General features: G+C 40.4%; 1 protein-coding gene across 1 annotated transcript in view; it reads left to right on the top strand.

The window, feature by feature from the left end:
- Positions 1-16,409, top strand: part of col22a1 (collagen, type XXII, alpha 1) — a 45,291-nt gene extending 28,882 nt beyond the window's left edge. The window contains exons 34-64 of the mRNA XM_030063941.1: positions 805-858; positions 993-1,046; positions 1,141-1,194; positions 1,410-1,463; positions 2,107-2,211; positions 3,016-3,060; positions 3,647-3,724; positions 3,808-3,843; positions 3,951-4,004; positions 4,112-4,156; positions 5,064-5,099; positions 5,197-5,310; positions 5,623-5,676; positions 6,510-6,563; positions 6,750-6,803; positions 6,947-7,000; positions 7,181-7,234; positions 7,378-7,431; positions 7,592-7,645; positions 7,736-7,780; positions 9,519-9,572; positions 9,665-9,718; positions 9,943-9,996; positions 12,715-12,786; positions 12,915-12,950; positions 13,043-13,087; positions 13,204-13,383; positions 13,516-13,582; positions 13,704-13,886; positions 15,934-16,011; positions 16,114-16,409. Coding sequence (XP_029919801.1) covers positions 805-858; positions 993-1,046; positions 1,141-1,194; positions 1,410-1,463; positions 2,107-2,211; positions 3,016-3,060; positions 3,647-3,724; positions 3,808-3,843; positions 3,951-4,004; positions 4,112-4,156; positions 5,064-5,099; positions 5,197-5,310; positions 5,623-5,676; positions 6,510-6,563; positions 6,750-6,803; positions 6,947-7,000; positions 7,181-7,234; positions 7,378-7,431; positions 7,592-7,645; positions 7,736-7,780; positions 9,519-9,572; positions 9,665-9,718; positions 9,943-9,996; positions 12,715-12,786; positions 12,915-12,950; positions 13,043-13,087; positions 13,204-13,383; positions 13,516-13,582; positions 13,704-13,886; positions 15,934-16,011; positions 16,114-16,307 — 2,169 coding nt within the window. The 3' untranslated portion in view covers positions 16,308-16,409. The remainder of the gene's footprint in view (positions 1-804; positions 859-992; positions 1,047-1,140; positions 1,195-1,409; positions 1,464-2,106; positions 2,212-3,015; positions 3,061-3,646; positions 3,725-3,807; positions 3,844-3,950; positions 4,005-4,111; positions 4,157-5,063; positions 5,100-5,196; positions 5,311-5,622; positions 5,677-6,509; positions 6,564-6,749; positions 6,804-6,946; positions 7,001-7,180; positions 7,235-7,377; positions 7,432-7,591; positions 7,646-7,735; positions 7,781-9,518; positions 9,573-9,664; positions 9,719-9,942; positions 9,997-12,714; positions 12,787-12,914; positions 12,951-13,042; positions 13,088-13,203; positions 13,384-13,515; positions 13,583-13,703; positions 13,887-15,933; positions 16,012-16,113) is intronic.
- Positions 16,410-19,649: the final 3,240 nt, after the last annotated feature.

Here is a 19,649-nt window from a genome sequence, read left to right as displayed (position 1 = left end):
AGTATAGCAATAGCCAAACAAGCACTTCACATGGGCTACAATATGGCAGGATTCTGTCTAGGTTGTAGCCCTAGATTGGAAATCTAGGTTGAAACTCTTGTGAGTGCAGGTAGGGTTAAGGTTAAGGTTAGGGCTGAGTCAAGCGCTACAGTGCTGAAAAAAGAATACATCCCAGTTTTGCAAATCAATGGTTACTATCTTGACATAACCATATGGCAGCTCAGAGGACGTTCACTCAGTGTGAATAACCTGATTCCCTATTCACTACAGTTTATAGAAGTTAATTGCAGAGGTTAGAGCAGAAATTATGTATCAAAATAAAGTCCTTTATTTAGTCCTTTATTTAATTAGCTATCATTACATTACATATACGCACACAAATGGGTGCATACACACAGACACACCTGGAAATGCCTCTGTCACTTTCCTTTACAATTTCATTCTCTGCTTCTGCCTGTGTAACAGCACACTATGGGGATAATGGGCGCTCTGTTAATTATTTTGTCATACACCATGACATTAATTATTCATACACTGATATTGTTATTATGTGCAGCCTTCATTCAATCATCTGCAATAATCTCACCATCTAATTACCAATATTAGTTGGAGGGAAAAAAACAACTAATTTCGCATTAGTACTTACTAATACTGACAGAACTGTGAGAGCAGAATAATGAAATAACTTTGACAAGAATATATCAAGAATAGATCTCACATATTTTGACATATAGGCCTACACTTCAATATTAACTTACTTGCATTATTATGCAAGTTATAACAAATTGTGCATCTTCTCCGAAGGGTCCAAGAGGATTACCAGGTGAACAAGGCTTTAAGGGACTGCCTGGACCACTGGTAAGACACTAGTAATCCTTCTTTTATCAGTCAACATTTGGATCAGTCACAATACCACACGTTTATTAACATAACAGCAATTCTAAATGTTTTTTTTTTTCTAAGTGTTTCGATTTGCACAATTTTTACACCAGGGTCCAAAAGGTGAAACTGGACTTACAGGAGAGATGGGACGTGTTGGAGACCCTGTGAGTTGTCAGATTTGATTTGGTTTTCTTTCAGTGCTGAATGGCACAGGGTATTGTGCTGTACTCAAAATAATGATTGATGTGTTTGTCCCAGGGCCCACCTGGAATAGCTGGTCCTCAAGGTCCTCGTGGATTACCAGGAAATGTGGTAGGTGTTCTGCACGAAAGATCATCAAATGAACAGTTTGGCTTGCAACCTTGTGAAAACCATGTAAGGTGCAGCTCATGGACGGCTGCATATATATCATGTGACTGTCCAGTGGACAAGCATGATTTCTATGGAATACCTTTAGCTATAATTTCATTATGTGTCCAATATTATTGCAACTCATTTGGGATCTAAAGTCTCCTTGTCTTATATAGGGCATCCCTGGAACCATTGGGCCTCCTGGTCCAGCTGGACAGAGAGGAGAGAAGGTCAGTTAATTTTTTGAAACTTACTGTATGAGTGTGTTTGGTTAAATGGGTACTGAAGAGTAGTTTCAGACTCAGTATAGTTTTGGGAAATGCTGCGTGAGAAACAAAGCAAGACTGCAGCGAGGTGAGGTGAGCGACCTTGTATGTCCTCCATGATTGTTTCAGCAGAGAACGTCTTTGATATCATTTCAGTCCCATGGCAATGGGTAAGAACTTCAAAATAACATTTCAAAACATGTGCTGCTGTATTCTATCTCATCCCTTTTTGAGTTTTCTTTCTTTCTTTCTTTCTTTCTTTCTTTCTTTCTTTCTTTACTTCTTATACTACTACACAATCAGGTCTGTTCCTGGCTCATCCTCCAATATCTCATTACTTTACATGATCTTAACTGACAAGAGGTCTTAATGTAACTATCCAGTGCCGGTGTCTCGCTAGGTTTTTCAAGTCAGATGCTCCAATCACATGTACACAGTTACTAAAGATAGCATATGATGAAGTGACTAGCCTAAGAATTAGCATGCACCGTGGAACCTGCACACTATTTATAATTCTGATCAGCAAAGGCTCGCATCAAAGAGTTCCTCAGGCACCTGCAGATGTACCTGTTGTAACATTTTCACTTTGTACTGCTGTCTGTTTTAGGGTGATACAGGTAAAGATGGCCAAACTGGACCCTCAGGCCCTCCTGGAGAGCCTGGTTTGCCTGGACCAACTGGACCACCAGGAAAGGGGAAAGATGGAGAAAAAGTAGATTTATTTTCTATCATGGTTTCATGCTGTTATATTGTTGACTGGCAGAGTAGATCATACCAAATTTTTAAGGCTTGCATAAATGTCTCTGACCCAAATCCATAATGTTAGTGATAGTACGCGGTGTCAAGCCGATAACCTGAATAAAAAAATAACTTTTTAAAGGAACAATACGCAGAAATATAATTTATTTCTGTTAATGCTGGTTATTGTGTTCCTTGTCACATACATCAAAGGATTTAAAATTAAGCTGTGGATCCTGTGTTTACTGGCACACTTCTAATTATTCTCTTAAAGAAATAGATTCCTCAGTCTATAGTGTGTCTCTGAGGCATCTTTTGTTACCCTGCATGTGCATTGTCTCTATACATCATGCTCCTTGTAATGCATGCTGAGCTGCATCACCATATGACTAGCACCATGGGAACAATACAAGCCAGAGTGCGGCCCATGCCAAGGATTTTACCTGAGTAGGCACATTTTGGCGCTTCAGCTCAACACGTCTTGATCATTTTTCACCCCAGACATGTGGTCAACCTGCTGACAAGGCAGGAGCAAACAGGAAAAACATTATTAAGACATATCACATTAAACTAATGCAGGAGCAGAACAGATTTGACTCACAGCAGTTGTTTTTTTTTACTGCTGCCAGGTGCAGCCCTGGGGCATTGCTATGGTTATGTGCACAAAGAATCGCAACTCCTACAAACTTTCAAGTCTAATTGATTTTAATTCCAAAGAGGCTTAATTCCAGTGTTTGAATGCCAAGTGATTTGATTGATGCCATCTTTAATATTACAGGGAGAACCTGGACCACAGGGAATTCAAGGACCTCCAGGGATAAAGGTGATATAATTTTTGAAGTTTGCAAGAAAGTATGTCTGTGGGTGTGTATGTGTTTAAGCTTTGTAGGTTGCCAAAGGTGAGCTTTTTTTCTTTTTTTTTCTTTTTTTTTTATCATGCACAGGTGCTCTTTTGTTGGTGAGAAAAAAACACTTTTTTTCTGGCACGGATGAAGAAAACAATTCATTTTTGTTGAAAGCAGCAAAAGCAATTTCTATGTCCACCGCACTGTGACCATGGCACTGATTATAACCAGCTCTTTGCAGTGAGGAGCTTGATATTGAGGGCATAAGATGGGAGAGGCTGGACAGGGGCATTTGCTGGATTTATGGTGTTAAATCACTCACCCTCATCACCTTTACGTTTTCTCTTCTGAGTACCAAAATGTCAGCGGCAGATTGGATTTTTTTCATTACAGATTAAAAACAGAGTGGTATTTCTGGGATCAGCAGCCACCGCTGAATGTGACAGTAACAGCAATGCCAAGCAAGACTCTTAACCAAACAGTTTTTGACTGAACTGACATTATCCAATGCTCAGGATGGTGAGGTAAACCTTTTTTTTTTTTTTTTTTTAAATTTCCTGCTAGGGGCAACCAGGAACACAAGGGCAACCTGGGTTGCCAGGAGACCGGGGTCCCCCAGGAGAAGGCAAAGTGGGACTGATGGTATGAACATTAACATTTTAAATTATCTTCCTCCAATACATTTCCATCCATGTGTCTAAATTAACAATGTTTGTTTTTAACAGGGACCTCCAGGGAATAATGGAGAACCTGGGCCTGCGGTAACTATTTTTTAATTTTTTTTTTTTGGTAAGAAAAAGAAACTTTTATACCACTATGCCTGTCATATATATTTTTTAATATGTCTTTACTTTAATATCTGGGCTAGGGCATGAGGGGTCCACCTGGTATTGCTGGTCCTCAGGGGCCTCCTGGACACAATGTGAGTTCAAAAAAAAAGTTTTTGTGCCTTTTGCTATATATTGCAAAAACAAAATGTTCTCTAAATACAGAAACTTTATCTACATTTTGCACTTGCACCAAATACAGGGATTGCCAGGAAGGCCAGGCGAGAAAGGTTCACCTGGAGAGCCTGTAAGTAGTGACAACCAGTCATTAGTTCTGTGCTGCTGCACGGTGAAATGCAGGTTCTGCTGAAGCATGATGGAAATTCTCTTCATTCTCCTTTTTATCTTGAAGTTCTTTTAACCATGTAATTTGAATGCAAAGCGAGATATAAAGATAATGTAAAGATGACATAAATGTGACCATCATCTCAAGACCACATGAACTTGAGAATCAGAAAGCTCATTTGTTTTACTGTAACTGATGCTAGGACATGTCAGTAAACAAATTACTCCTGACTGCCTGTCTCACAATCTCTGAGTATGACTCAATAATAATAATAATAATAATAATAATAATAATGAACTTATAGCACCTTTCATACAAGAAATACATCACAAAGTGCTTTACACTACAGAAATACATGCACTGAGTGCTGCACATGTAAATAGACTTAGAATGTCTATTTCCATCTCTACACTAACGTTTGTAGCACTGCTGTCTTTTCGCTAGTGCGTTTCTTTTTATGCTGCCTGCTATCTCCAAGTCCCATGCTACTTCACTATCTTTCTCAAAGTTACCATTTTTATTGAGTTTTCTGTTACCTTCTGCTGGCTGCTCGTCCTTTTGTCTTTTCTCTCGGTTTGGGAAGGGAGTTTTTTTTGTTGCTTTCTTCTCAATTTCCCTTCAAGAGAACTTTTGCCTTTGTAAATAAGAATTTGTCCTTAAAAGACTTGCCTGGGTAAGCAAAGGTGAAATACAAAAAGAAAAGTAAAAAGTGCCTTACACTTGAAGTGAGAACATACGGTGCATTTTTAGCATGTCCTAACCCTGCAAGTGGTAGTGTTATATACTACCCTCTGAACCACTGTAAAAGCAACCGCTAATCTCTTTCTCTCTTATTAATTCATTCATGCATTCATTCATTGTTTCTCAGGGAAAGGCCGCAGACCTCTCTGAACTGAATCTGAAGGTAAGGAGCTCTTTCTGCCTTCCTCTTCAGTGGAAAACAACAAATGACACTGAGATCATGATGACTGCATCATGAACATGTCGCTGTTGTCTTCTAGGATATGTGCTCTGACTGTCCGCCCGGCCCAGTTGGACCACCCGGCCTTCCGGGAACTCCAGGAGACAAAGGACACCCTGGACCACCAGGGAAAAACGGTCAAGATGGTTACCAAGTAGGATATGAGCATTGCTCTTCCATCATCATAGCATCAAAGCTTCCGCAATGTGAAGTCCCCTGTGATAACTTTGCTCCTCTTTTAAGTAGCAGTCTAAAGTATATGTCTCAAATATTAGTCCTAAGTGAGGCATGAGCTACTAGCTACAGTGCTGTTACCATCGATCACGCTTGATGTGACGGATGGAGAGGCTCTGTCTGCATCATTAGGTCGGCCTCCTCTGGGGGCAGCATGAACGATTAGGACCCGGTGACAGTGCTGTTGATTGTGTGTGTGGACAGAGACTGATGGGCTGCTGTGTCATTACAGGGCCAGCCAGGTCCAGCCGGACCTCCGGGGCCTCCCGGAACTGAAGGAAGCAAGGCAAGTCCCCTGTTTATCCAAATCCTTTTGCGTTAGCTTAATATGTATGGAAGGGTACTTAACTGCATTGTATGTACAAGGATAAGAACAGTCTCAGAATTTAGAAGTTTGCTGTTAAAACACAAAGCGTCCATACCCACCAAAACACTGGGTCTTCGACCTCCTCAATTCCACCAGTCCCATTGGTGGGTTCATCATTGCTGCATGCCTGAGCTTTGTTCAAATCTGCACAATATTGTTGGGAATTCTAGTGGAAATCCCAAAGTTTCTAAAGATCCCAAATATATGCTGCTGAATTACGAGGAAATGTGTATGAAACGATGCAAAAGACATTCAGATTCAGATTTCTATGTGATGTAATGCTGCAGCCATAAAACAGCAGCACCTTGGCTTTGAATATTTCACTCAGCTACATCAATATAAATGTGCTGTAGCTGCAATGAAATGAAACTTAAGGTGATATTTACATATAAGTAATAAGTCTTTAAGAGCTTAAAAATAGATATACAATTAATGATAAGTATGAAAAACAATATTATATAATCATATAATTTAATATAGTCTTACCTTTTTTCAACAAAATAATTCAATATTCAATTTAAACATTTGTTAATTCTACAATTTATACTTGTAGGACATTAATACTGGCATGGGAATTGTTTCACATCATTGACTCACTGCAGAGATGTCACACTCCATCTAGCACACAATCCCTTGCTTCGATTTAATGTATATAAAAGGTATTCTGCCCTGTCTCTTAGAGTCTCAAGTTTCCATCTTGGAATGAAACTTTTTTAACAAGTCTTTCTTTCTTTCGCTTTTTTCTATCACAGGGTATAAAAGGCGACCGAGGGCCCGCTGGAGCACCAGGAGACAAAGGAGACAAGGTATGAATGTTTATGATTCAAAAGTCTCATTCTTTGCTTCGGCTTTTTCCTCCTTTTTCTTTCAACTCCCTTTATTCTCCCTCCAAAGGAACTCTTTTAACAATTTAGTTCATATCAGTGCTGTGAGTGCATGCTAATACTGAATCATAGTGTCATAATTTCATCTCTTTTTTGGTGTATTAACAGGGACACCCAGGACCCCCTGGCCATCCAGGACCTGCCGGCATTATGGGTACACCTGTAAGATACAGTTTCTCTATTCTTTACAGTATATGCAGCTGAAAGGAATACTGTTACAGTTTTAAATGCAACTGTTTGGATTATGTTTCATGATCAGATTTGCTATCTCTGTCATTTCCCACCAAATTTTTTTCCCTCTTCAGGGTAACGATGGACAGCCTGGCCCCATCGGTCCCCCAGGAGCCCCAGGAGAAAAGGTCAGGCTACACTTCATGTACTTTACCCTTAGAGAACTCATTACCCATGTGTCATTATTGTACAAACCTCCTCCCTATAGCATGTAGGTCAACCAGCCTGGGTGGTAATAGTGGCCATTAATCATTTCTTTTTCTCTGCTGATGGTGACCTGTTTGTGTTTGTTTGTCTGTTTTTACTAGGGCAAAGAGGGTCTCAAAGGAATCCAGGGACCACCAGGTCTTCCTGGTTTGATTGTAAGAACAAAAAAGATTGTTATGAAATTACATATGGCTTCTGTAAAACCATATATAGACATTTTGACTTGACTCAGTGGAAAAAGAATACTGTAGTTCCATCCTACTGCAGATGTTAAATGATGAATTTCATTGTCCTTCAGGGTCAGCCTGGAAAAATGGGAAAAGACGGGAGACCAGGTGAACAAGGAGAACCTGTGAGTAGATGCTGATGTCTTGCCTTGTCAGCGATACAAAGAGCATTCATAAAGCTTGAACACAGTCAAGGTTTTTTTTTTTTTTTTTTTTTTTTTTAAAAAAGCACAGTAACGTGTTTTGATATGATACACAGAATTCCTGTCTCTGTCGTGATTTCAGGGCAAGCAGGGAGAACCTGGACCACCAGGCAATCCTGGGCTCAGAGGACTCCCTGTAAGTAACCGCAACTAAACTGATTTGAGAGAAACAGTTGCCAGTGCAAATGTTTGGGTTTTTTTCACTGCTTTATATTTTTCTGTATAGGGCTTTAAGGGCCACAGAGGAGAACCTGGAGTCCCGGGATCTAAGGTCAGTGTTTTTCTAATTTTGTATCAATACTTTGGGCCCTATCTTGCATCAGAGTCCCTAAACCCGTTATTTGGGGATTTAGCATTGCGTAAGAGGCATTCCCCCGCAAAAGTTGCTATCTTGCACACCTGCTGTTATCCCTAAAACACTTGTGCTACCCATTATATTATGTATAGGCGTGGTTTTTTTTTTAGTAATTTTGTAGTGCCCCTCTCATACCTAAAGAGCAACAGGCCTTTTTTGGGGCATTTGTAGCAGCCAGAAAGAGCCACTGCTCTGATTGGTTGGCAGCACTAAGCGCTCCACCTCCACCTCCTCCTGCCTGAAAAATAAAGTGATTGGTTGTTTCCAGTAAAGTCAGCTTTCTCTACAAGGACAAAACTGTGCAGGACTATTTCCGAGCAGACATTTTGTCTCACAATCCTTCGTCACTTTAACATCAGAGGGCTGAAGTACAATTCCAAAAGCAAAGAATGCTGAGGACAGAGGACGGATAAAAACCCTGGAAGTGTTGAAAGATGTTGGAAGATGTCGACTTGGCTGATCAAAAGGAATAAGGAGCTTCACGATTCATTGCAAGAACGACACATCAGATCCAAATGGCACGACAGTCTATAGTAGAGGGAGTTAAAACGTTCCCTGGACGGACGCAAATATCGGCATTCCTGGATTTGACAATTACCTGCTATTTCTAAATTTAACTTTGGCAAAACAATCAGTGTTCTCTTTTTGCCACGTAAACAAGGAGCTCTCCTAATGAGAGTGAAAACCCCATGAAAAACATTAGATTATGCATGTCTTAAGATAGCCCCCCTCTTCCCTTAACAGCCACAACTGGAGCTAATTATTCAATACATGAGGGCAGGAAATAGCACACAGGCACACTCAGCATTTGACATGCCGCAGTGCGATGTCAAGATGAAAACTGCCCCACCATGAAATGCCTGACACATGCACTTTTTTACACACACCTACTCCGAGAGAATCCGTGCACCTGCTGCTTTGTCTCTCATTCGGCACACCCCCCCAGGAAAGGTTTCTGCCACAGTGCCGTGACCAATAGCATGGCTCATTACAGACAGCTCTGACTGAGCCACAATGAGCCAGGCAGCCTCTCAGCCCTGCAGCCTGCTCTGCCACCCTGACAGCAGACAACTTATTAGAGTAACCGCACAGTGTTTCTGCACAAAAAACTCCCGCAGACACAGAATCAGCCTGTTCTGCTTATAATTAGTGTCACTGAATGCCAGTCACATTGAAATTCTATTCACTATTATTCATGAAATCAATTTCATTCATGCAGTAACAAGTGCAGATTCTGTACTTTACCATGGTGTATCTGTAGCAACGACATATAGACCTATTATCAGTCTATTTGAAAACGATCTATACTCACTGGCTCCTTCTCATCTCTACTAATTGCATATGAAGAGGATTGTGGGAGAATAAAATAGCAGCTAAGGTGGAGGTTTACAGTTAAAGCTACATTTTTACAGTGCAAATTTAACTTTGTTTTAGAAATTACATACTGCTGAATAAAAAACACACTGTACAAAATTCTTTTTATTAGACTGTTGTTAAGTTTTGTTTTGCCCATGTGCAAAGGAGTGAAGAGTCTCTCTTCGTGTTGCCTTGGAATCATTTGGTTCCTGGAGGCCATTTCCACAATGATAAAAATTATTTTCTCAAACTTTTTTTAAGTCGTTTCTCCCTTTTTTTCCTCCCTTGTACCAAACAGGGTGAAGATGGAAAGCCTGGGTTGCCTGGGCGTGAGGGCAAACCTGGAAAAGAAGTAGGATCAACCACAAATAAGGCAGAAGTCACAGTGTTTAGCATGCCATGTAAATGATGTGATAATAATGTCTGTGTTGTATTTTTTTGAAGGGCTCTATGGGATCTCCAGGACTAGAGGGACCTATTGGTCCAAGAGGAGAGCCGGTAAGTCATTTCCAATCACTGGCAGACCTTGGACTGACACTCATTACAAAATAGGAGACAGACACAACACAATGTCAAGCAAGCAGATAGATATGAACATAAAGTGGTGCTCACATCTCATTGAATCTCTCTCTCCATCCTTCTTCTTCTATTTTGTCATTCTCTCTGACACTCCCTCTCTCTCTCTCTCTCTCTCTCTCTCTCTCTCTCTCTCTCTCTCCCAGGGCAAACCTGGAGAACCAGGACCATCAGGAAAATCAGGCAACCCTGGAATACCAGTGAGTTATCTGTTTACTGCATATGCAATTCACATTTACAGTTTGTCCATTTAGCTAGTGCAACAGCAGAACAAACTCCTTCGCCAGCAATGCAACCAAACAATACCAAGGTCTACAAAGGTCACAGCCATAGCTCACTGAAAATAAACATCCAATATTTGTTTAGGCATTATCACATTTGTAGAAAAATGCAAGATGAATGAACAAATAAGAGGCATTATCTTATCTATCTTATCAGCTATCTCACTTTGACCTCATTCAATGTTTTATATCTCTAAATACTCTATTAACAATACACTATTGCTTTGTACTCAATGACTTTTCCTAATTTAATGGGGACAAGGGAGTAAACATAAACATGATGATATGTCTTCAGTGTATTTCATAGGTATTTCATTGGGGTCAATTTGACATCAGGCAGTTTTAGTCATATAAAACATATAACAAATATTAACATTTTACACACATTTGTTTTAGTTGTTTTGGATGCCACTGAGAAACCATAACATGCCATTTATAATCATCAAAAAATCTCCCTCTGCTGTATGGCCCTGACCAGACATAACCACACTTTTTTAATTTAAGGGGCCATTTAGGTCAACAGGAAAGATAAAGTACCTGACAGACAAACTTAGGTAAAATTTTTTTTTTTTATTATTATAATCATTTTCTGGAGGTTTCAATTGCTGTGGTCAAATTGACCCCAACTGATAAAAAATAAATGTAAGTAAAAAAGTAAATTTGAAGATAACAGGAAGGTTAAAAACAAAGCACAAGCACTTTCAGAGCAAGCAGAGCAGGCAGATATGGTAGAGGGGGATGTGATTCAAGGTGAGAGCAGGATGTGAAGTTTGTCTAGACGAAGTGAGTTAACTTTCAGGTTACGGCAGAAGATTAGAATGACTGCTGTCAGAACTGGGATGGGAGGGTCATTTTCCCTCCGGGGTTGAGACAAGATAGGAAAGAGTTGGCCAAGTTGTGGCAGGGAAGGACAAGCTGACTGTCTAGAAGTAGCAGCGTGGACCATGGCCTGGAAGTATGGAGGTGCACTTCCATTTGCAGACAAATCTGCCACCTGAAAGGTTTTTGACTTTGATACAAACAGCCAGTGACGGCAGCGTGAGCACATTTGGGTAGAATTTGAGGATGAGACAGTGTGCAGTGTTTCTGGATGAGTTTTAGTTTACAGGAGTGTGCTTCATACATCCAGCCAGGAGGGAGTAGCAACAGTCCAGGCAAGAGATGACTAAAGCTCGGACAAAGACCTGGGCAGTCCCTTGCAAGGAGGAGTCTGATTCATGTGGTGTTGTGGAATGCAAACATTCAGGATTTGGTTATGGCTGCAATGTGGGCCTCACGCTCCTGGCGGCTGTCTAGAATCCACATAGAAATTCTTGGTGGTATGGCCACTGAATGAGTGACTGTGGTGTTGATGGTGGAGACAGAGGTTGTGCAAAGGACAAGATGTGCCAGGGAGAAAGAGCAACTCAGGCTGCTTGTCAAGGTTCAGCTTGACTTGGAGATGTCAGCCAGGCACGTCAAGATGTGCAACTCAAACTGAGTGTATGAGGAAGGAAAAGAAAATTTGACTTGGTAGAAACTGGTAGAAAAGTGGCAGTGATATAAATTGGGATGTGATGTCAATGTCACAGATGTTTCATATCTACATATCAATATTTTCTAGATACAAGGTTGTAGGGTAGGAGAAAACAACCAGAAGAAACCATAACATTGCCATATCTTACAAACGTTTTATGTGCCTTTACATAATTGGCTATGAAACTATATAATTCAACATTAGTTTTATGTGAGATGATCATGTTGGTATCATCAGCAACAAGGGCCAGAACCATAGCTGTGTTATACTGTATCTGTGTGTTGTTTAGAGTCAGCATGTTCAAGTATTTTGGGAGGAAACAGAAGGAGCCGATTAATAGTCTGTGGTCTGAGGCTTGGTTTCTTGGGAAGAGGAGTAACTGTATATTACTTGAGGGCAGATGATATGCACCGAGATATCAGAGAGGAGCTGATGATAGCAGTCAGCAGGGGGAGCAGATCACCAGCAGCAGCCAGGAGGAGGGAGTGTGGCGGAGGGAGGAGGGGATGTATTCAGGAAACAGGCTTGCTGGCAGAAACAATATCCAGGAGATGTTAAGAAGGCTTAGAGGAGGAGGTGGAGAGTGAAATTAGAATAGGGGGTGAAGATAATTATGAGAACGAGCCTAAGAAGTTGTCAGACATTGCTGGACTGAACAAGTTTTTAAAATAAGGGGCTTGAAATTAAAAAAGCTTGAGATGGAAGGTGGCAAAATCCTAAGGAGGGAGATGTAAGTGGAAGTGGGTTGTGGGGCGTGGAGAACATTTACTCCCACATTGAAACTAAGTCATGCAAGTGCACTGAAGCATTGTTTAATTTCCATGAACATTTGGAAATTCCTACACTTTGTGGTTGGCATAACCGACTTGTCATCCCACATGTCCCTTGTAAATATGAATATTAATCTGTTACAGCTGGTATGTCCCACCGCAAGATTCTTTTATGAGATTTTTTTTTTTTTTTTTTTTTTTTTATCCAGGGCAATGCTGCATGTCGATAAGAACTATGGCTAAATGTTAATCTTGCTGAATCCTCAGTAATGAGTGTGGCTTTTAGAATTCAAGTACAGTATGCCACGTGCATGCCATGTGATAAACAGCCATGTCTCTGGTGTAATACAGGGCCTTATGGGACCCAAAGGAGAGGCCGGCAACCCAGGATTACCAGGCTTTAGTGGGCCTAAAGGCCCTGCAGTAAGTGGTAGATTTTTCCTCTTTTTGATTAAAATGTCAGCAGCAGAGTACCCAACATGCACTGCATCTCCAAAATATGAGCAGCTAGAGGTAATGTCCTAAATGTTAACCTCTATCTCTATATCCAGGGTCCACCTGGTCCAATTGGCCCAGAGGGAAAACAGGTAAGCACTCCATATAAACATCTATGGGTGAAGCTTTAATGTATTTAAGCTGATTTCTTGTTCACACCCCCTGTGTTTGGTTTATTTTCTAGGGGATACCAGGCAGAGCTGGTGATCGTGGTATCAAAGGAGATAAGGTGAATACATAGAGAACATACTGTACTTCTATTATGGCGTCACACATTACTAGCAAATCTATTGCAATCATTTTGTCGGTGTAAGCACAATTTAAAAACACTGTTATCTAATCAAGGGTGACCCAGGTGGGAAGGGAGATAAAGGACATATGGGAGATCCAGGTATGCCAGGAAACCCTGGACCCCCAGGCAGGAAGGGCCACACAGGGATGATGGGCATGATGGGACCCCCAGGAGAAATGGGACCTTCTGGGCCGCAAGGACCTTCCGGAAACCCCGGAATGCCAGGCCCAAGGGTTGGTCATATCTCTCTAAACATTACTAAAAATCACATTTAATTTCATTCTGAAACAATGTTGATATGCACAGTTGATTATGATTTAGGTGTTTAATAATTGAATTAAACATCTCTATCTTCATTACCCCAGGGAGAGTCAGTATCACTGGAACAGATGCGACGGCTCATCCAGGAGGAGCTGGCAAAACAATTAGATGGTGAGGCTGCAGTTCTTGCCTGTAGGCCTGATTGAGATGTTTAGCTCATCTAGGCTAATCTGATTGACCACAATAGAACTATTTGAAGTTTAAGCCAGTCTCTCTGTTTGTGTGTGTCCAGCTAAAATGGCATACCTCATGGCTCAAATCCAGCCAGCCCATGTGAAGAGTACAGCAGGCCGTCCAGGACCTCCTGGTCCTCCAGGTAAAGATGGCATGCCTGGGCGACCAGGCCCCCCTGGAGAGCCCGGTATGCCTGGACAGAATGGAGGAGAAGGAGCCAGGGGACCTATGGGCCCTAAAGGTACAATTGTCTTTTTGTTTATGACGTTTGTCTACCTTTTCCGTGTTCCCATACTGATTGTTACTTTTGCTTTAAGAAGTCACTATATTAGTATTAGATGTCATAGTTCCTAAAGTGGAGTCCAAACCAACTTCTGGTTTCTCCTAAAACTTTTAAAATGTATGTCTTGCAACACTGTGTTTATAGAACTTTTTTTCACTTCTCACTCAGCATTTCAGCATGACTTTCTCTTTGCCCATATTATTTAGGAAGGAAGAGCAAACAAAGTATCTATTTCAATTGACAGTTTGTGTAATGCATCTGATAACAACAGAGGTGGGAAGTAACGAAGTACAAATACTTCGTTACCATACTTAAGTAGATTTTTCAGGTATCTGTACTTTACTTGAGTATTTAATTTTCTGCCGACTTTTTACTTTTACTCCCTACATTTGAACACAAATATCTGTACTTTTTACTCCTTACATTGTCAAAACAGGCTCGTTACTTCTCTCTCCCTCTCTCTCTCTTTTTGGTGGGGGCGGGCGGGCTCGTTACCACCAAGAAAAACATTACAACAACTGCACCGGCACCGTACGAGTCCAAAAGGCAGAGAAACTTTCCAGGCTACAGCAGCGCACTGACATAGATTGTGTAACAAAGTGAAGAGTCGCCACTCCAAAATATTTTCACTGGCTAACAGCAGCACACTGGCTTAGCTTGTCTATTCATAGAAGAGCTATCACTTCGGCTTATTTTTCATTCTATGTTATCACATGCATACTACTGCTCATTCACTGGTAGTTGAATTGTTAGGTCTGTTTGATAAGTAATTTACATTTTTAAAACAAATAATAATTTAACATATTGTTAAATTATTGGAGTCAAGCTTACTGGTAAACATCTACTCCTTCAAGATAATTTATTGTGTTCTACAACTCATAAACATACACTAACACTACATACTGAGTGTTTGAGCAGCATATCTCCTCTGTGCTACAAAAGATCCGTGGTAAAAATTATTAACATTAATGCTGAAGCCCTCCCCCCCAGTTTCCAAAAATCCTGGAGGAAACCCTGCACAGAGAGGGAAAGGGAGAGAGGGCGCGGGGCGTGAGAGCAGTTAAGAAAAAGAAAACCATAAAGAGAAATCTGGAGACATGAAGGAAGACAGTTGCCAGGGAAGATAACGTTAGTCGACGACAAAACAGAGTCAGAGAAGCAAGAAAAAATCTCTTAAAAGTCATATATGTTAGGTATAGTGTTGAGAGTACCAAAGCTATTATCAAGGTACTCATTCAAGACCTCTGGGCAGTTCAGTCTTGATTATTGTGTGAAAGTGGGCTTGCAGCAAAACTGTACCAGCACTTTGCAGGTTGTTAATAAAAGAGGAAAAGTTCCTGTTTTGTGTGCCCTGAACTTTTTTCGTCAAAAAGTTATCGAAAAGGTATATGTATCATTAATGGTAAAAAAATCATTTTACTTTTGTACTTAAGTACATTTCAGAGCCTTACTTTCTTACTTTTACTTGAGTAAAGAAGTTGAAGTGGTACTTCTACTTTTACCAGAGTCTTTTCTCACACAAGTATCTTTACTTCTACTTAAGTACAGAATGTCAGTACTTTTGCCACCTCTGGATAACAATGTAGTCTTTTGGGGAGGATGCTAAACCATAACCCAAGCTGATCTTTGGTGCCAGGTGATGTCATCACTTTTTACAGAGAACAACAGGTAAAGACATCACATGGCACCAAAGATCAGCCAATAGCAGGTAGCCAGTTCAATACCCTTCTTTTCACCATTTGAACTGAGGCTTTACTCAGCTTGGGGTTTGGGCTTTGGTTACTTTTTTACCATTACATCCTATGGAGAAAAGTACAATTCTTATGAATCACAGTTTTTTTTTTTTTTTTTGTTAATGTATAACTGTTATAATGTTTTATATGAACTAATTGTAACATACTTATATAGCTCCTGGTGGTTCAGTGTAGATGATTGAGTGGTTAATGATGTGCTGTAGTAATATTGATTAATACTTAATTATGCATTGGGTTTCTGTTCCTTCCAGGTGAGAAAGGAACCAAAGGAGAAAAGGGAGATCCTGGTATTGGTGAAAGAGGAGAGCAAGGCCCTGCTGGTCCTATTGGTAATGTCCAATCTTTGTGTTTATAGTCCTTACCTCATTTGGAGCAGCTCTAGAGCGGTGCCTTCCTCTTGAATTTCTAAACTGTTCCTGTTTGTCCCACAGGTCCAGCTGGTATGCCTGGTTATGGAAAAGATGGAAGCCCAGGACAAGCCGGGGCTCAGGGAGAGCCCGGAAACCCCGGCCCCCATGGTCAACCCGGACCTCCAGGACCTCCTGGCCAGTGTGACCCCACCCAATGTGCCTACTATGCCAGCCTGGCACAAAGACCCCACACCAAAAACATCAAGGGGACTTAAAACAGACACAAAGAGCTTGAAGTCCAGCAATATTTATGAACTTGGACACGCCAGAATCAAGAACTTTTCCTTTTTAAAGATGATAGTAACCTCAATTTGGAGGGCTGAAGCAATTTGTGCTGCCGGTCAGATTCTTTCTTTGTTTTGTTTTTGGTATGAAGCTTGGGATGGATTGGGAATGAGCAATGGGTGATTTTTTTCCCCCAAACGTATTGAGGGGTATGGAGGGCAGCTAACCTATTTTTTTCCTCACTCGCATGGTTCCAGTAAAATATGTAGGGAACTAACAATAGTGATACAACTCCCTCTTAATTCTCCCCTTGGGAATGGAGATTTGGGAGCTTGATATTGTATCACTTAATGAGTAATTATCTCAAAAATCTAGCCAGGCCTTTCTGTCTTGCTGGGATATATATCAGCACCATGGTCTTTTTTTCCTGCCAACTGATACTGTTTTGCATCAGTTACCCCTCACAGCCCACACCCTTGTGTTCTAAATCTAGCCATGGATTTAGTACATCAGTAACCGCTCACCGGATTGATTTTTGCTAGGGATCTTTGCAGGCTACTGGCAATCAAGCAGTCAAGATTAGAATTATCTGCTTTATTGTCATTGATGGGAAGGGGGAGAACAGAGAACAGGCTCAATCTGAACTACTACTAATGATTTTTTGTAGCAGGAATGTTAATGAGTATGTATGCAGAGGGCCAAGTGGCCATGTTTGTGTGTTTCTTGCCTTCAACATGGTAGTAGTATTCTTATGTTGCCTTGTGTCTCATTTGCAGATGAATGCTCAGCTTTTGGATAGTGTGGCTCTGAATGGCCTATAACAGGCGGACAAATAATGTAACATTTAGTAAATGAATATTTGAAAAAAAAAAAAATGGCTATAACAAAACTTACTTACATTTTTCCTCTTGTCTTTGAACTGTTCATGTAGGATTGTGAAGATGCATAAATTGAGACAACAAAGAATCAGGACTTGATAAAGTATCCCTCATCCATTTCCAAAAGATTAGAGGCAATGTTATTACTAGCTTTGGGAGGGATTTAAAGGATTTCATTTCAAAATGCTATACATCAATTTCGGAATAAATGTTGTATAGCATTTGATAAACAAATATTTTATCAGGGGGTAACACAAACAAAACAGCTACAATTTAGAGGGCTGATTGTATGTCAGCCATGATTCTGGTCAAAGCAGATGTCATTTAATGGTGGATTACTTATTATGGAATGCAACTCCTTTAAATTTGTTTGTGTGCACAATCTAAAGTGACCTGTCCAATTTCTTTGAATAATACGAATAACATTGTGTATATTCATCTGTGCAAGGTTGAAATTTTCCTGCTGTGCGTCTTTTACTCAAATTCTACCCTGATATTGAGTCTCAAAGATGCATGTAATTTTAAGATAAAAGTAGGCGGGACAGAAACAAATGTCATTCTTACATTTGTACTCTGGTGTTTAATTAAGTGGCTCTGGTCACTCTTTCCTCGACGCATGGACTTTAGCAGTAAACAGCTTTGAGGAGGCGGTATAATTGCAGCCTTTGTTCACCTTTGCTTGAAAAGCTGCTTGTTTCACACTACTCTCTCAAAATGTGCCACTTCCTTTCTGCTCTGTGCGGCTTATTAAGCACCTACCCTGTGGCAGGGACCGGGCAGCCCAGCGCTGCTCTGAAAAGACATTGCTTTTCTTATTTGCCCCCTGGAGCTTAAAATTGGAGAGTTCCTTCCCTGAATTCTGATGACCAGACCATTGTGTTAACCATTTGAAAGGTGTTTGCTTTATGTCCCTTGTGGACCAATTACATCTCTCCCAAAACTCAGACATGCTAGTCATCTAGAGGCTATTAAATAGCCTCCACAAGGTATCGCATTTGTCTTCTTTTCAAAGCATGTAAAGAAAACAAATCAATACCCAAAAGAGCAACAAGGGAAGTGATAGACCATTTTTCATGAACTGATAATGTCACTAGGGTGTGCAGGTTTACCATAAACATGAGATCTTGTTTGTTCAGCTTGCCATGGCTTCTGCATGCCAAGATCTGCAGATCAAAAGTCACCACAAAATAGTAACTACATGCTTTCCATTTATAACTCAGGTCACCTAACTGAAGGTCATTCATGATGAATGTGAAAAAAAAATGTGGTTCCTGCACAAACTTAGATTTGAGAAAGCAGGTAAAGCAGATTGGAGTTTTACCTGTATCAACTCTTCTTAAAGGCAGAGCCACTCTGCAGGCAGGACTAATCTCATTGGTTGAGTTATACCTCACTGGGCAGAGCCAAAGAACAAAGCATTTAGCAGCGCAGGTTAACTACCTGCTGACCTTTAATGGTGAAGAAGGAACTCTGGCCAAAATGGAAATGGAAATTACCCCTTTCCATTCATGACCATGGGAGTCATGATCCTGAAAAGGCTAGCTAACCAGCTTACCTCAATAGCTATAAGCAAGTGTGGCGAATCTGAACTCAGAGGAACAGCTAGGCTAAGTAGCTGATGTAGATAACTTACTATGGCAAGACTGTATTTTCTCAGTTAGTAGCAGGAGCACTAGGTGTCATAAAATTTTCCACCTGCAGTCTTACCTCTTACCTTTTTCACTTTTCCATTTCAGTTTAACAGAAAAAAAAAAACAAAAAAAAAACTTTCTTTGGCTCCACCCACTGATGTTTAGCTCGCTGCCTCACTCTAGAGCAGCTCTGCCTATGAAAAATGGTTGCACAGCTAAAATGCCAGATTGCAAAGGTTATAGATTTTCTAATTATTCATTCAGGTTATACAAGCAAGAGTGATCCAAAGCAGCTTTAAGTGCAATGTATGTGCAGTTTATGCACATAATCCAATTTAAAGTCCAGAATGTGTGGAGATAGTCACTGTTCCAGTTAACTACAATCTGCACCCACTTTAGCCACAGCACCACGCTTTTTAGCTGCTTCGCTGTTATTGGTTTATTGTTGCACATTCAAACCATATCAGTATTGCAACTGCTTGATTTTGTAAATGCTTTTACTCTCGTCAATAGGCTACATGCAGTAGAAGGTGGGATGTTTTGCTGCTACGTGCCACTCAACATGATATTTCATGTCGCATTTCTTTGATTAGTTTTTTTTTATTATTATTATTTCCAGGTAGTGAACCGTACATCTGTCATTATTCAAACTAATTTTGCTGATTGATTTTTTTAAGTTATAGTGCTAAATTATTTACGATTTGAACCAATACAGATGTGTACTTAACCCATTTATTGTTGTGTATTAATTAACCCCCGTTTCCGAATGAATTGGTGCTAAGATATTCTAAATTAGTTTATTTGTAAGTATTGGAAGGATTCA

This window comes from Myripristis murdjan, chromosome 11 (genome assembly GCF_902150065.1).
Source record: "Myripristis murdjan chromosome 11, fMyrMur1.1, whole genome shotgun sequence".
Classification (NCBI taxonomy): domain Eukaryota; kingdom Metazoa; phylum Chordata; class Actinopteri; order Holocentriformes; family Holocentridae; genus Myripristis; species Myripristis murdjan.
Note: the sequence above shows the minus strand (reverse complement) of the source record. Positions and strands in the feature narration are given on the sequence as shown.